Here is a 16,089-nt window from a genome sequence, read left to right as displayed (position 1 = left end):
CGAATGATCCAATCGATTCTCCATCGCGTTTTGTCGCGCTCTCTTTTCGCAGAATGTGGCAGGACGTTCCAAGAAAACAGCGGAAGCTTCGGATCGCCCACTCATCCACTCAGTTCACCGCCACCGGAAGGCGAACGATGCGAATGGAGGATCACGGCGACCCACGGCGAACGGATAGTCCTCAACATCACCTCTTTGGACATATTTAAGAGCAATTTCTGCCGCAGCGACTACCTGGAGATCAGAGACGGGTACTGGTACAAGAGCAACGTGCTTGGTAAGCGAGACTCGTGAAAACAGCATCGACAAACGGCTGGGACAATTTATACTTATCCCATTGTACTCGGTATATCATGGGAATATCTATCGCGAGGACCGCGTATATCGTGGCCCGAACAATTTTTCTTGTATTTCTATAGGTAATCCCGTTTGCGAATATATTTACGCTCCCTTTTTGTTTGCCGCGGTGATAATTAACGATCGTGGCACGACACTTTTAAACCGACTCTTTTACTCGTAAATAAAAAGAAATAAATAGATAAATTGTACCAAAGGATTCAGGTTGTTCAGGTTATCGGTGCCGCGTAAGATTTGTGTAATCCTTTATGGTTCTATGCAGAATCGATACGAACGGTCGTACTTCAATCGATCGAATATCAGATTTTAAGCTGAACCGGATGCGTCGTTGAAACAATAACCTCTAGATTTAAATTGTACGCGTGTGTCACGTAGCACGAGTAATGTTGAACGATTAAATCGCAGGTCGATACTGCGGAAGCGGGAAGATCCACGAGCCAGTGGTCTCGACCGGAAGTAGAATGCTGGTTACGTACGTGACGTCGAGCCATCAGGGCGGGCATCGGGGTTTCACGGCGAGCTACGAGGCAGTTTGCGGTGGTGAGATCGAGCTGGACGAGACGGGCCATTTGGAGTCGCCCAACTATCCAGAGGGCTATCAATCGAGCAAGGAGTGCGTCTGGAAGCTGTCCGTGCCGCAGAACTTCCAAGTGGCGCTCAAGTTTCAATCGTTCGACATCGAGAACCACGACAATTGCGTCTACGACTACGTGGAGGTGCGGGATGGCCATAACGCGGACTCCCCATTGATCGGGGTTTACTGCGGCTACAAGACACCGCCGGACATTAAGTCTACCGGCAACAAACTTCTGGTGAAGTTCGTTAGCGACGGTTCCGTGCAGAAGGTCGGATTCTCGGCTACGTTCATGAAAGGTACGGGCTCTCGCCGTTTCACGTTCGATCGAGCTTCAATGGCTGTCGATTGGATTCACTTCGTGCCTTTTATCTCTTGCGAGTAGCACGAGTTTCGAGCGGGGTTCAAAGAAGTTGCCGGTTAAAACGTAACTGCATTAATCGAAACTCTCATCGGTTTTTTTCTCATTTATCGATTCCTTTAGAATTCGACGAGTGCGTCCTGATCGAGCACGGCTGCGAACACAATTGCATTAATACTTTGGGCGGATTCGAGTGTTCCTGCAAGCCTGGATACGAATTACATTTTGACGGGAAACACTGCGAAGGTGAATTTAACGAAATATTGGGAAATTGTTTAATTGAAGCTCGCGTGGTATTTTAATGCGTTCGTATCGATCAGATGCTTGCGGTGGAGTGCTCGAGGACAGCAACGGAACCATCACCAGCCCGTCATTTCCGGTGACTTATCCGGGGAACAAGGATTGCGTGTGGGAGATCAAAGCACCGCCTCAATATCGCATCACGCTAAATTTCACGCATTTTGATCTGGAGGGTAACAATGCGCGTCAACAGGAGTGCGAATACGACTCGGTGGAAATAAGCAGCAAACTTGGAGAAGACCTTTACAGAAAACATGGCATCTTTTGCGGCTCGAGATTACCACCGTTGATCACTTCGGACCGAAACTCTATGAGAGTGATTTTCACTTCCGACAATAGGTAACAAATTAATGGAACTCCATTATTAGCCGTGCTCTTAAGAGAATCGAAATATTTAAGAATCCCTAGTTTCTCGAAATTTTCGTTGACTTTTTAAATTAATATTCAGTTTGCTTTTCCACTTGCGCGTGACCGTAGCATTCAGAAGACTGGCTTCGCCGCCGTTTTCTTCACGGACATGGACGAGTGCGCGAACAACAACGGTGGCTGCCAGCACGAGTGCAGGAACACAATAGGCTCTTACCAATGCTCCTGCCACAACGGATTCACGCTTCACGAAAATGGACACGATTGCAAGGAGGGTGGCTGCAAATACGAGATCATCGCGCCTATGGGCACCATAACGTCACCTAACTATCCGGACTATTATCCTGGTTTCAAGGACTGTGTGTGGCACTTCATTACCATGCCAGGGCATCGTATTAAATTGGTTAGTGTCTAAAACCATCGGTACCACTTTGTTAATCATTATTCTTGAGTAATCCCGTTAGTTTCTGCGTTTCTTATATTGTCCGTTTTCAAAGGAACGTAGTTATTTCTTTCAAAATGGACGATCCAGTAAAGGAACGTTAAAAACTTTCGCGATCGCCCGACACTGAACGCTCACGTTCCATCATTTCGATTTGAAGACCTCTAAATGCGATTCCACTTAAAAATCCTGCAGGTGTTCAAAGTGTTCGAGATGGAATCCCATCAAGAGTGCAATTACGATCACATCGCCATTTACGACGGCGATTCCCCGGATAGCCACGTCCTCGGGAAATTCTGCGGCACAAAAGAGCCGCATCCAATCCTGGCAACGGGAAACCAGATGTACATGGTATTTAAAAGCGACGCTTCCGTCCAGAGGAAAGGCTTCCTCGCCACTCACAGCACCGGTAAGGAACTCGTTAGTTCGTCGCGTAACCCCGCTTCACATTTCGCACAATTCAGTTTGAATTTCATTAACGAGAACGTTACGATCTCTTCGCGCAGCTTGCGGCGGCCACCTAAGTGCAACGAACGTGGTCAAGTACTTGTACTCGCACGCAAAGTACGGTACCCACAATTACGACCACAGAACAGACTGCGACTGGGCGATCGAGGCACCGCCTGGCAAAAATGTTCGGCTGACTTTCATCACATTCCAGCTTGAATCGGAAAGCGACTGCAATTACGATTTCGTCGAGGTTTATTCCGGTCTGGATACGTCCGGCCTCCCGTTCGGACGGTATTGTGGCAGCAAAGTATGTCTACGTTAATTAAACCAAAATGGCTCAGATATAATTATTTTAATATTAACTTATAGACGCACTCTCTTCATCGATTTTCGATCATTTTGCATACGCAATTTATTTCATTCCAGAATGCCACCGATTTCATATCGTTGAACGAGGCCCTGTTGGTAAGGTTCAGAACGGACGACACGATATCGAATAAAGGTTTCATGGCGCTGTTCGTCGCGGTAGACCGTCAAGACAGCGGCGAGACATACGGAGGCTCTGAGGACGAGGACGTGGACGAAGAGAATCTCTGATCCGTGACAGGCCTCGCCAATCGAGTGGGCTACGGATTCCACATCGGTTCACTCTTGCAGAATAATGATCGGAGTGAAGGAGACGAGTAATGCCGAATTACTCGGAAGCGAAGCGTTCCGCGCGCGTTTCGTCGGAGTCCCGCGCAGCCCAATGCCGGACGTGAATCTTGCTCGATCGTCGAGGCCGTGAACCCACTTCTTTTCGAACGAGACGTATTCGAACGAGACGTATTCGAACGAATGGAATCAGTCGATTGCGTCGATCTTCTAGACTCGGAGATTTCGATCCGACGATTAAACGAGGGACGAACCAGACGTTATCCTGAGTTGATCCGAGTATCTCGCGTCAAGGATAATTTATTCCGTCAGCGACGGCGTTAGTTAACGGCTTAACCAATTTGGATTAGCGTGTACGACCCCGAAATTCGGCCTAGAAGTCAGGCCGATCGTGCCATTGTATCTTTTAGGTAGAAGCGCGTTACGCATACTGTTAACTGCTATAAGTTTCAGACCCGGTGAGAAAACGCAACAGGTTCACGAGGGAAGATCAAGCTCCGCTTCGCCCAAGTGATTTTCTAATATCCCAATCGTACAATATCGAGACCTGTGGAATCGTTTCACGTAATGCGTCGATGTCGATACGATACGAAGGAATAAGAGAAAAGCGAAGGAATCGAGGAGGAACAAAACTGATCCCTTTTGGTTGCTCACGACGTTGCTCTCTCAAACACTGCCCTGCGCCAAACGATTCGATCACGATCAACGGTCACTTTCTTCGTCTGAATTGCCCACAATTCTTTCGACTCTTGTCTCTCTCTCTCTCTCTCTCTCTCTCTCTCTCTCTCTCTCCCTACTTGTTTTCGTTTCGTATCTTAAAAAAGTTTCGCTCAAACGGTTCTAATATCGTCGCACTGTAAACGGGAAACGAGAAACGAGCTGTGCTTCGAGTCGAACGGGGTGAAACAGTTAAACGAGAAGCATTTTCGTTCGGACCTGTTCGATGGAGATTCTTCCAAACGACAACTCGTGCAAATAAACTTGGAATAATCTAGATATAAATTTAGATATAGCGCCGATCGAGCATGAACGATCGGCGATAGAAATCTTACGACGAGTGCCATCGGCGATCGGCTCCGATCGGGATCGGTTCGCCGTTTACAACGGGCTCTCGTCGAGCGTTTATTGTACATAGATAAAAGTATAGATGTAGACGTCGTGCCGTTTTATATACGTAGCTATAGGATCGACGACGAGAAGTGAATTTGGTATCCGTGTGAAATTCATGGGACTTTTCACGACTCTTAGCCCCGCTGTACTTTCGTCTGCGTTTCAGAATAAGATATTTAAAACAGTTCCCAATAGCCACGCAGTAATTTGTTGCCGATCGAACAGTTTATTCCAACGATACCGAACCGTGGATCGGCGGACGGGTCGTTGGGTTGATTAATTAACTATAGACAATAGTATCCGACGCAAGTGTCAGCGGTACTTACAGAAAGTACAGTTAGAGTAATCGAGTACGAATCTTTAATGACTTTCACTGTAGACTATCCGATTGTCGGAGTCGCGATTCGAGTATTGGACACTTCGTATTAAACTTGCAGCTAGATGGTGAGAAAATGTATTTAAATTAAGATCGGAGACGTATCCTATCGAACTCATCGGAGTACTCGTGTTTCTGACAGAAAAGGGAATGCTCTTTGTACACTGTATGTAAAGAGGAAGAGGAATGACGGAACTGTTCATTCTTCGATGGCCAAAACGATAAACGTTTAAGAAAACGATATTCTTCAATTTTCCAATTCGTGGCAATTCTCTTGCGTGACTCACTGCCCGGTGTACGAATGCCGTAATGGTGCACAGAAGTTTAAAAAAAAGAAAGCGATGTAATTTTATTTCTATGTTCTCTCTAATTACGCGAATCGACGGAGCACATTTAGACGTAAAAAGATGAGCTAAGAGACGTACGAGAAGATTTGAAATTTCTTTCGCAAGTGTACATGCGCGAACGAGTACGCGCGTCATGTTGATCGTTGAAGACAAAAAAGTGGAGGGAAATTCATAAGCCTAAAGATATACGTATAGGTAATAATACCTTATCTATTATCTGACTATAAGAACAATATTAAGCGCCGCGTCAAGTTCCTTTTTGTAAATTATATGTGATTTATTTGTTCTCAGAAATACACGTTATAGGCACTCTATATATATATATTACTAAGCAAGTATATACAACTAACACATGCGTTTCTTCAATTGCGAAATGCTCCTCCGCCTGAACTAATTTCCCTCACCTTTGACATCAGGTATACTCATTCTTGAAATGACATAATGGATAATGAATATCATTGTCGGATTTAATATCCTGATGCGTCAGAGGGTAAAAAAGAAACCGCCGTGGAGAACCAATTAATCGAAAGAGGCAACTCACGTACGGATCGATCCTAGACGACGATCGTTTGCGGTTTAATTTGTTGCAGCGTGATAATCAGTAAAGTAACGCTTAAAATTGCAAGTTGATGCCAGTTTAATGATCAATTATTGACTATTATTAAATGTCGTAAGTTCAGGATCGCGCGATCACCGATAAATATGGCAATTCTTATCGTTGATGGAGCAACGATGAATGTCAACGTGACCTCAGGTAAGGATTACGTAAGTGGTTTCTGTGATCTTTTCGTTCACGTATTGTAGTTTCCATATTTTCTTCGTTGAACTCAGGAGCTGATTCTTAACTAGGCTAGTTAGTTAATAATTTTCGTAGGTGGAAGATTTTTTCTCAGAGTCACTAGAAACGGAGTGGCAACTTCGCCGAATTTCTTATCTCTCGTTTTCGATTCTTGATAATGGATTCAGCCCATCATAAATCGGTCTCTGATCAAACCGTATAGAAAACAAAAATCTAATTTCTTTTTTTTTTAATGAAACTCCAACAAATTATCGATGAATTATTGAAGTGGGTAGAGGCAAAGCCTTGAGACGTTGACTACCTATATTCGGTGAACAAGATCGCTGGAAATGCAAGGACAATCAACGCGTGGTCGGTCTGTTACATCATCGAATACAGTTGCATCGATATTGATTATGCTAATATCGGAGATCAACTTTCATGATCGTGCCCAAGAATAGTATTACTATAAGACACGGAACTGTCTGATAAAATACTCGATGACGTTAAAAATAAATTCATGCACCGGTTAACATGCCCTTGCTCGTATCAAATATCTTCTTGGTCTTAAAAAGGAATGAAAACCTTCGCAATTAAAATTGACGATAACCAAGGGCAGCGAACGTGGCACTTGGTTCCTCATAATTTCATTTCCTTTCCATCGCCGCTATACCATCAGTCATGTCCAACGAACGTGTGCTTTCTAATTGTGTAATTCTTATCGCGAATCAGAAGATCCGGAGTTTCGTTCAGAGGTAATAAAAACGTATCCAACGTGCATTCAACGTGATTAATATTCGACGTTAGATCTTGACAATGCGGCTCTGTATTATTAAACAACGCGCGTAATGATTAAAGATGGCGCGCGAAATTCATTTACTACGAACTCTTCAAACGTTAACACCAGGACCGATCTAACAACTTTCCAATTTGTCCGATAAATAAGCTGATAATGAACTTCGTACACGATTTATACGTGCAACCACAAGTGTTACGTGTTTACGGACCGTTCAAACACGGTGTCCCACTTAAAGCATTCTGACCGTCGACTCGAGCATAATTCTCTCTTCCTCTCGAGAGAATAACATAAAATGATCTCGTAGCTCTCTCCAGGGACTACGCAATTGTTTTTGCGTGCACATCGTACAGATGAGTTATTTCCAGCAGCGATGATCTACGCTCTACCTTCTAACGCCGAAGGAAGAGATCGTCGCGATTTACCGTTTTCCTTAGGCGAGAGCATCCGACCGTCTGTGACCAATTTTAGAAAAAGTGAGCGGTCGAGTGGCACGCACGTTCTCGCACGACCAGCTCTTATCCTCTCTTGACACCTCTGCGCGTTGGATGACATCTGAATGATCTAAGATTTGAAAAAAGAGTGCACCTCGTGGCTGATGATCAATACGTTAAGTCGTGCTAACGAGCAGCTCCTCGGTTTTTTCCGCGAACTTTTTGATAATACCGTGCAGATGCCGTCGAGAAGCTATCGATTCGTTCTTAGAAACAAGTAAAGTGGCATTGGACAATAGCCACTCGTGCTACCTTTCGGATGATCAATACCTTTTTTCTCTGTACAACATGGAAGGGGTATTTAACATTTTAAATGGAGAATCTGGGAAATATCGTTGAATAACAGTGAAATAGGCAGATTTACAACTTGCACGATTACGATTTCACAATTCTCTACGATTTACGTATGCAGGTAATTTTCGAATAGATACTCTGCGACGCAATGTCTATTCTTAACCAATGGGCAAGTTCAACGCCCATAAGCAACCGCGGTGGTTTTGCAACTAAGAATAAACGTCGCGTTGTTTTGCATACTCTGGTAGACGCTTTCCATCAAAAAGATATTTCTCATGAGATCAAAAAAGTGTATGCGCGACAGTTTTCTAATTAGAAAGGAATGAAATAATTTGTGATTTTTATTTCAAAAGTGGAGAACAAGCGTTACGTTATAGAGAAACTTTCTCTGACACACCTTCCCACGTGTATAACGCAAAATTCTGTTGACAATCACTCGGTGACATACAATGACTGAGCAAAACAGCTTATGCTACGATGTTTGGAACGTATAAAAAGTTGCACTCTAATTAAATTTCATTACTACACAGTGCGACATGTTTTGAAAAGCAATATGTGCTGATTGGTAAATTACAATGTAAACAAAAATCAGTCTCAATCTTTCAACGGAAATTCTGGAAATGTTATATTTTAAAACGCTGTAAATAATGCTCGAAATACGTTAATTACAGTGTAACTGCAATGCAAATTTGATATGTTTAACCGACCCTCCATCCACTGTACCTTACTAATGAGGACTTAATTACATTATGCATACGTGTAACAAGCGGATACCACACGCGTTTCCTTAGCGGATCCTATAGCATAACCTTAGTATAAAATTACCGTCGTTAGAAAATGAGCTCACATATAATATAGAAACAAATAACCAAAAGTAATCGTCGTAATATTCAAACCTCGTTACGATTTAATTCTCTTGGATCGTAGCTCGATACACCATCTGAGTAAATAGTAAAATATAAATATCGTATTCCTTCGCAACGAATATTCCACGGTAAATCAATAGATATCGAGTCAATGAACAGGCCATTACGTATCAATTTCCTCGCTGCGCCCATTGAAATTTGTAAAATCAATAGAATAAATGTCGCATGAGAGGAGGTCAGGTACTATATTTTGCGAGTAGAAAACATGCGTGAAGACGGCCTGGCGTTCTGCGGTCTCCCGTCGACCAATCAGAGGCTGGAGTGAGGTCACTGGCGACCAATGACCGTGCGCCAAAAGAGTCGATAGTCGTGGGTATAAGATCCCGCAGCGAGCGTCACTCGCGCATTAATCGTTTGGTGTTCGACCGTGCATCGTGTGTGGTTGATAGCAAAAGCTCCATTACTTGCTCCAACTATCGACTGCTCACTTTCTGCAAGAGCGTAAAACAAAACCCCAGACTTCAAAATGGTAAGTGGATATCGTTAAAATATCAGAGATACGGTCGATTCTTGGATTTGCGACGTTGATGAGACGAGGCAACTTGGCTGCCTCGCTTGTACCGGCCGGCTCCGCCCTTTCCGTTATGACTCATATTTAACGTTTAGATACCGTTAAAATAATCGGGACATTCGCGACCTCATTAATAATCGCTCATTGCCTCTGCGAAATAGGTTAGAACGTGTACGCAAGATATCTGAACGCGTAGATTAGCGATTTCGTTGTTTTGCGCGAGTCGTTGAATGGTGGGGGAGGGGGGAAGTGCGTCTCATTTTGGACGACGACGCGATCGATAGTTCGCGAATATCTGTTAATATTATTTATGGAGCGGTAACTTCTCGAATGGAAATTGAACGCGATTAAATACATTTGATTGACGAGCACCGTTTTGATAATGAAGATCGATAATTAACGTTTATTAATATTTTTTCAGCGTGAATGTATCTCAATCCACGTTGGCCAGGCCGGAGTCCAGATTGGTAATGCTTGCTGGGAGCTGTATTGCCTGGAACACGGCATTCAGCCTGATGGTCAGATGCCGTCAGATAAAACCATTGGAGGAGGTGACGACAGTTTCAATACTTTCTTCAGTGAAACGGGTGCCGGAAAACATGTTCCCAGAGCTGTTTTCATCGACTTAGAGCCTACAGTAGTCGGTATGTATGATTATTGTGGGTGGATTGGAAGATTGTACATGTTCAGGGTCAATGAAAGCTTTATTGTATAAACCTAATTCCAGACGAGGTTCGCACTGGCACTTATCGTCAGCTCTTCCATCCGGAACAGCTAATCACAGGCAAAGAGGATGCAGCTAATAATTATGCCCGTGGTCATTATACAATTGGCAAGGAAATTGTCGACCTTGTCTTAGACCGTATCCGCAAGCTAGCAGATCAATGTACTGGACTCCAAGGTTTTCTCATCTTCCATTCGTTTGGTGGTGGTACTGGCTCTGGTTTCACATCTCTGTTGATGGAACGTCTGTCTGTGGATTACGGAAAGAAGTCGAAGCTGGAGTTTGCAATTTACCCAGCTCCACAAGTCTCGACTGCTGTGGTCGAACCCTATAACTCAATTCTCACAACCCACACCACTTTAGAACATTCCGACTGTGCATTTATGGTCGACAACGAGGCTATCTACGATATTTGCCGCCGTAACTTGGACATCGAAAGACCAACGTACACCAATCTGAACAGATTAATTGGTCAAATCGTTTCTTCGATCACTGCCTCGCTTCGTTTCGATGGCGCCCTTAACGTTGATCTGACGGAATTCCAAACTAACTTAGTACCTTACCCGAGAATTCACTTCCCATTGGTCACGTATGCCCCTGTAATTTCCGCGGAGAAGGCTTACCATGAGCAACTTTCAGTCGCGGAAATCACAAACGCTTGCTTCGAGCCGGCTAACCAAATGGTGAAATGCGATCCTCGTCACGGAAAGTACATGGCCTGTTGCATGTTGTACAGAGGAGACGTTGTACCCAAGGATGTTAATGCAGCCATCGCGACTATCAAAACTAAACGCACTATTCAGTTCGTTGATTGGTGTCCAACTGGTTTCAAAGTTGGCATTAATTATCAACCACCCACTGTTGTGCCGGGTGGTGATCTTGCCAAAGTGCAACGTGCTGTCTGCATGTTATCCAACACCACTGCTATCGCAGAGGCTTGGGCTCGGCTTGACCATAAGTTCGATTTAATGTACGCCAAGAGAGCATTTGTTCATTGGTATGTCGGTGAGGGTATGGAGGAAGGTGAGTTCTCCGAAGCACGTGAAGATCTTGCCGCTCTTGAGAAAGACTACGAGGAGGTTGGTATGGATTCCGTAGAGGGTGAGGGTGAGGGAGCTGAGGAATACTAAATTGACCTTCGTCGAGGTTTTTCAATGAAATACAATTCGAAATAAACGAATTGGTTTGCAATTGTTGCTGTTTCACATAATTCTACCTGTCCTTTGTTTATTTTCCCGAACCTTGAATCATTAGATTTCGAATAGTCACGTTTTTATGTTCGAAGAGAATGGATCATATATTTATTTGCAAAACATAAAAAGAAAGATTAGAAGTTAGGTTGCAAGAAGTTCTAGAACATTTAAAACAATAAGTTTAATGTGTTTAGTAGTAAAGAAAAACATTTAATACTCCTTTTTTATTACTTATATGTTCAACCATTATCAATCGTTTCGTTTAAATTTATATCTTAATAACGTATAAATTAATCAGAAAATGGTTGTAAAAGTTAGAATTTATGTGCGCTCTTAGCATGGGTAACATGAATTTATGTTCTCGTATAAAGATTATATCACGATTGATATTGGGAAACAAAGATATGATGAAATACAAGAACGCGGAAGCATGTGGTTTTCTATTTATTGTCAATATTTATTAACAACAAAATAAAAATGTATAAGGATTAAATTCAACACCTCAATTTATTTCATACATAATTCATAAGGCGCTTGCGCACACGTAACACTGCAATAAAGTGATTCATACGATACATATAATAAAATCTTGCACAAATAATATATTAAAATATGAAAATGAAAAAATTACAGGGAAAATTAAATTTTTCTAATTGTTCTTTTACCGCCAATTAACAACTAATAGCTTCACATTCTTAATAGTTAATTTCGATACCAGTGCCTTTCTATTTGAATAGTGGAGCGCTGTAAACTTTAAAAATATGCATACACCCATGTGATACCTACGTGGCGCGAAGTACTTTGTCTAACAATTTATCGTTTCTATTTAGACTTTCTTATTGCGAATACGAGAATATCTCTCCTAATTCTATCCTATCTCGGTTCCTTACGCATCAGTTCATCTCGCTTTATTCCAATAACAAGAATAGATATCTTACTAAGAATCCGCCATGAGTCGTAGCTCCTTACACTTGTCGCGGGCGCACATGCGCAGTACGGCAGTGCACGTTGGTGCATGTCGGTGTGCAGAGTGGTGTGTAAGGCGGTATTTTGTTAAAAAAAAATTGGCGGTCTCGTTGGGTTAAAAATTGTGCAAATGTTATTGACAAGTAATTAACAGTGCTCCCAAATGGATCGCCCGTCTGTTCGTGATCGCAACCAGTAATATGAGTGAGTGAATGCGATATTACTAAAAGTTTTCAGTAACGTTTCCCTCGGGAAAGGATGTAAAAACCATGGCTTGAATATCGATACAATATTAACATCGATGCAATATCGAAACCTAAGTGACGGTGTCCGACAAATGTCGATGATAGATTATTTCACGCATATTCGATTAAATACCACAGAAGTAGACGCATCGATGTATTCTGTGTATCGTTATAATGTTTGCATACCCACTTGCACGACAGAGGCTGTACCTTGGATGTATGCAACGGAGTGCAGCCCCTCCAACTTGAGTTCTCGTTGCAACGTTCTCCGGTTTCCTCAATCGCATTTTTTTTTACCCGTGTACTGAATAATATATTTAAATTGAGACCACATCGAAGAATGTTAACTTTATTTCATGACTGTATACGATAAGAATGAGTGAGTATCCCAGTGTTGAAGGCACGAACGTTTAAACGACTTTGTAAATCCTTGTTGTGTGCTTATCTTGTAACTTAAGCCGGAGCATATACGAGACTCATGTATTTCTGATAAAGTATACATACTTGGGACGCTCTACCTGTCGAATTGCATGTGTGTACAGCGTGTACGCGTTAACACTTCTAAATGCTGTACCTACACGTGTGCTCGACCAATGCGTTCAAGATAATTCAGGTAGAAAAAAAAAGATGTTGCAATTGGTGTTGTGTCGAATGCACTGTGTTCGAGTGTTTCCTTTTTTTTTTCTATTGTAATGTAGACATTTAAAAAATGGAGCGATAAATGCCGCTTTCACAAATATTTTTTATACCCTCGTACACGTGAGATGTAAACGTTTTGTACGTGGCAGGTGAATTATGTGAAATACGTCTGACAGTTTCGAAATGCGGGAAAATATCCTTGCGAGGGACTCTAGAGGTTATAATCCTGACTTTATATCGTTGTCACTTTGTAAATTAAGATACAACTAAATGCAACTGTCTCGATGTTCGCAAACAAGGATGAATGTACGAGAATACGTGATATTTCATATATATGTTGATTAAATTTCTCTAATGTATCATAGTGTTTAACACGATGTCGAAACTGTAATTAACTTGACATGTAATTTTAACTGTTGCCATTTACCAAGATTCGAATGTGTTACATTATTATTTCTGATTCTATCAGCCTCCGTACTTGTTTGTTATATTCAAGATACGTATTGTAAATATATGTGTGCCCGTGAACACTTGTTTGTGTACCTCGGTTCTTGCGTCTTTAAGGTTAAACGTGTATCATTTTAAAGCACATATTTTTCACAAATTAAGCACGATGCTAGAATTTAATGCTTGGTAGTCATTATAGATTAGTACTTGTATATTGTTACAGAACAGTGTCATAATATATGTTTACGTTATGTTTTATTTTTGCACGACAAACGTTCATAATCGCTTTTCTCACCTGAACTTTTGTACATTACAGACCACTGCAAAGCCATGAAGATGAGTTTCTCCTTATCTTCGCTTCAGCCGCTCAGCCATAGCTTAGACAAGCATGGCCAAGCGGGGGTAGCGATAGAAAGGCCATACAACAGTCTCACAAAGAAACGGTTCGTGTAGTATTTTGCATTTTACATATTCTAAGCTATCTAATATTTCAACCATTATTTGAATTATTATATTCATTGTAACGAATGTATAAAGATTTCCAATTTCATAAATGTATCACTTGCACCAACAATAACAGTATGTTAGTCCGTGGCATTTGTTGATGTATAAGGAAATAACTGCTGTATTTGTATTACAGGAAGGATCCAAAGCAATTTCATAATCAACGTTTGTGGACGAATCGTGAGGACTGCAAAGATGAGTTCTGGGCAGCGATACGATCTGATTATGACTACATTATGGATACTAATTTGATAGATAGTTGTAAGGTATGTGTTTTATTTAAATATTTATAATGTAATCAGACACAAAGGAATACATGTTATACATTTGTGCTTCGACTGATTGTATTCAAATTAATAGGAAGCTAACGGTGAACTAACATGGGATGAGACTGACGTATCTACACAATCATGGAGTCTTAAGGAAGTTAGTAGTCAATTCTCAGAATTATATTCATGGCTGAGGGTTCTTCAAGAATTGGTTTATTGCAAAGAAGAAAATTTATTAGACAAAAGTCTGCGTGCGGTATGTATTATTTAAGTATGCTTGCCATCAACCGATCGTGGAATAGATTTTTGTATCGGAATATTTGGAATTAACTGGCATTGAGTATGCCAGGTTATATTGAATGAGTCACATTTATTACCGAGTAAAAATTGACGTCATCGGTTGAAGGCTGAGTAACGCTAGCATAAGAGATCGATTAATTATATTCTACTTACTAAATGTAAATTTAAGGCTCACATGGAGGAGCTGCGACGTAGGGCGTACAGAAGAAAGTTATTCAACGAGCAAGCTGGAAAATTAGTGTCACGTGCCCCTGCTTTGAAAGATGAAGTGGCGTGGCGGGTTGACCATTTAAATGCGAAATGGGAATTAGTTGAACAAATTATGGCACCTGTCGAACGGCCTGTGTCTAACCAACAAGATATATCAGCAGGTAATTTCTTTCCGTTCAAATGAAAGGCTTCCCGCATTGCAATTTCACATTGCGAATTCAAAGCTCCTAAGTGAAAGATTTACGTAACAGATTTCGAGCACGAAGTAAAATGTTTGAGGAAATGGCTCCGCGAAATGGAGTCTCGCCTTCAGCCCTTGAGTTTTCACGTGAACTGGACTTTAGCGGAGCTCGAAGAGAAAGCGGTAGAGCACATGGTAAGTGATATAACGAGAGCAATTTTTAATACGATATTAATGCAATTTACTTAACATTATGCGTTATGCTTTTTGTAACGGCGTGCAAATATTCGTCGAAAGGGTTGATAAAAATTTTTTATATCAATTCTATAGCCTATTATTTGAATAAGTATTTCGTTGAAAAACAGAATGCAAACGAAGATTAAACTGCTTGTAGAAGTAGATTCATAGTCACAAGTAAATGCTAGCGAACGGAGTGCGATGCAATTCATCGCACCAATCATTAACGCGGCAAATCAATATTATAAACACGCCGTTTCCGTTCGCGAGCCGGACATATACCGGAAATATCTCTTTATTGTTAACGGAAACGGTCGACAACGGACACTTATGCAGGCGTAAAGGATAAACGCCGGTAATAGTAAATAATTATATTCAGCATGCTTGAGGTACGCGTAACGGGGCGCGAATCTATTAAACGCGGTTTAAGAAAGCAAGTGAAACCCGTTCTCGATGCAACCGTGACGATTAACCTTTAATTGCTAGCGCTATTTAGTGGCACGTGTGCATTTCCATCTCGTAGCACGTGCAGAGAAATGCTAATAGATGAAGGAAGCAATCTCAAGAAGCTAAAATAAGCATCCGTTGCGTTCTACCAAAAAATTACAATTTTATCCGACTATAGTTCACTACGATTCAACATGAATAATTAATAAGGATTTAATAGTCGACGATTAGTACCTGGTGTTCTCGCTGCGGTTTCCCGTTTCTAATTGTGCAACCTCGAGCAAAGATAGCGGAGTAAGTTTTACTTTTGTCATGGCGAGACGATGCACGTTCAGTTTCAGCACGATTCTCTTTCAACTCTGTGCTGTATGATCAGGTGGGCGTCGGGAACCCGACTCGGTGCTAGTTCCGTATCTTTCTACCGTGTTTTCTATCCTCTTCTTTCGCTCCTTACCTCCCCCCCTTAATTGCATCCCAACAGAAAACGTGATACATACTGGATCTCGTAAACGTGTGCATAACTACTACTGCAAGTATTGTGCGGTGCATAACGCGCTGGTGCTGCGAGCGTGTGCGTTTTTCAATTTTTCT

The 16,089-nt window shown here is 41.8% G+C and overlaps 3 protein-coding genes across 6 annotated transcripts in view; all 3 read left to right on the top strand.

The window, feature by feature from the left end:
* Nucleotides 1–3,650, top strand: part of Tok (tolloid-like protein 1 tolkin) — a 45,560-nt gene extending 41,910 nt beyond the window's left edge. Inside the window, exons 8-15 of the mRNA XM_076897703.1 lie at nucleotides 53–277; nucleotides 763–1,230; nucleotides 1,416–1,538; nucleotides 1,613–1,931; nucleotides 2,070–2,361; nucleotides 2,596–2,809; nucleotides 2,907–3,157; nucleotides 3,277–3,650. Of these exons, the coding sequence (XP_076753818.1) occupies nucleotides 53–277; nucleotides 763–1,230; nucleotides 1,416–1,538; nucleotides 1,613–1,931; nucleotides 2,070–2,361; nucleotides 2,596–2,809; nucleotides 2,907–3,157; nucleotides 3,277–3,447 (2,063 nt within the window). The 3' untranslated portion in view covers nucleotides 3,448–3,650. The remainder of the gene's footprint in view (nucleotides 1–52; nucleotides 278–762; nucleotides 1,231–1,415; nucleotides 1,539–1,612; nucleotides 1,932–2,069; nucleotides 2,362–2,595; nucleotides 2,810–2,906; nucleotides 3,158–3,276) is intronic.
* Nucleotides 3,651–8,936: 5,286 nt separating this feature from the next.
* Nucleotides 8,937–11,051, top strand: LOC143425448 (tubulin alpha-1 chain). The gene is made up of 3 exons (XM_076898231.1): nucleotides 8,937–9,094; nucleotides 9,558–9,780; nucleotides 9,864–11,051. Exons 1-3 carry the CDS (start codon nucleotides 9,092–9,094, stop codon nucleotides 10,988–10,990), a joined length of 1,353 nt encoding a protein of 450 aa, XP_076754346.1. The 5' UTR covers nucleotides 8,937–9,091; the 3' UTR covers nucleotides 10,991–11,051.
* A 696-nt stretch (nucleotides 11,052–11,747) lies between these two features.
* The window catches only part of LOC143425435 (uncharacterized), a 105,590-nt gene continuing 101,248 nt past the window's right edge, over nucleotides 11,748–16,089 (top strand). Inside the window, exons 1-6 of one of the 4 annotated variants that reach the window (XM_076898204.1) lie at nucleotides 11,748–12,223; nucleotides 13,667–13,793; nucleotides 13,991–14,120; nucleotides 14,215–14,379; nucleotides 14,593–14,794; nucleotides 14,885–15,009. In XM_076898204.1, the coding sequence (XP_076754319.1) occupies nucleotides 12,220–12,223; nucleotides 13,667–13,793; nucleotides 13,991–14,120; nucleotides 14,215–14,379; nucleotides 14,593–14,794; nucleotides 14,885–15,009 (753 nt within the window). In that variant the 5' untranslated portion in view covers nucleotides 11,748–12,219. Of the gene's footprint in view, nucleotides 12,878–12,995; nucleotides 13,210–13,666; nucleotides 13,794–13,990; nucleotides 14,121–14,214; nucleotides 14,380–14,592; nucleotides 14,795–14,884; nucleotides 15,010–16,089 lie in introns of those variants that run through there. The other 3 variants (XM_076898205.1, XM_076898202.1, XM_076898203.1) reach the window with 3 other exon arrangements.

Source organism: Xylocopa sonorina, chromosome 7 (genome assembly GCF_050948175.1).
Source record: "Xylocopa sonorina isolate GNS202 chromosome 7, iyXylSono1_principal, whole genome shotgun sequence".
Taxonomy (NCBI): domain Eukaryota; kingdom Metazoa; phylum Arthropoda; class Insecta; order Hymenoptera; family Apidae; genus Xylocopa; species Xylocopa sonorina.
This window is presented reverse-complemented; position numbering and strand designations above follow the sequence as displayed.

Excerpts from the sequence above, each read along its gene's own strand:
- LOC143425448 (XM_076898231.1), top strand. Across the intron at positions 9,781-9,863 it reads CTTAGAGCCTACAGTAGTCG|ACGAGGTTCGCACTGGCACT; the intron begins GTATGTATGATT and ends ACCTAATTCCAG.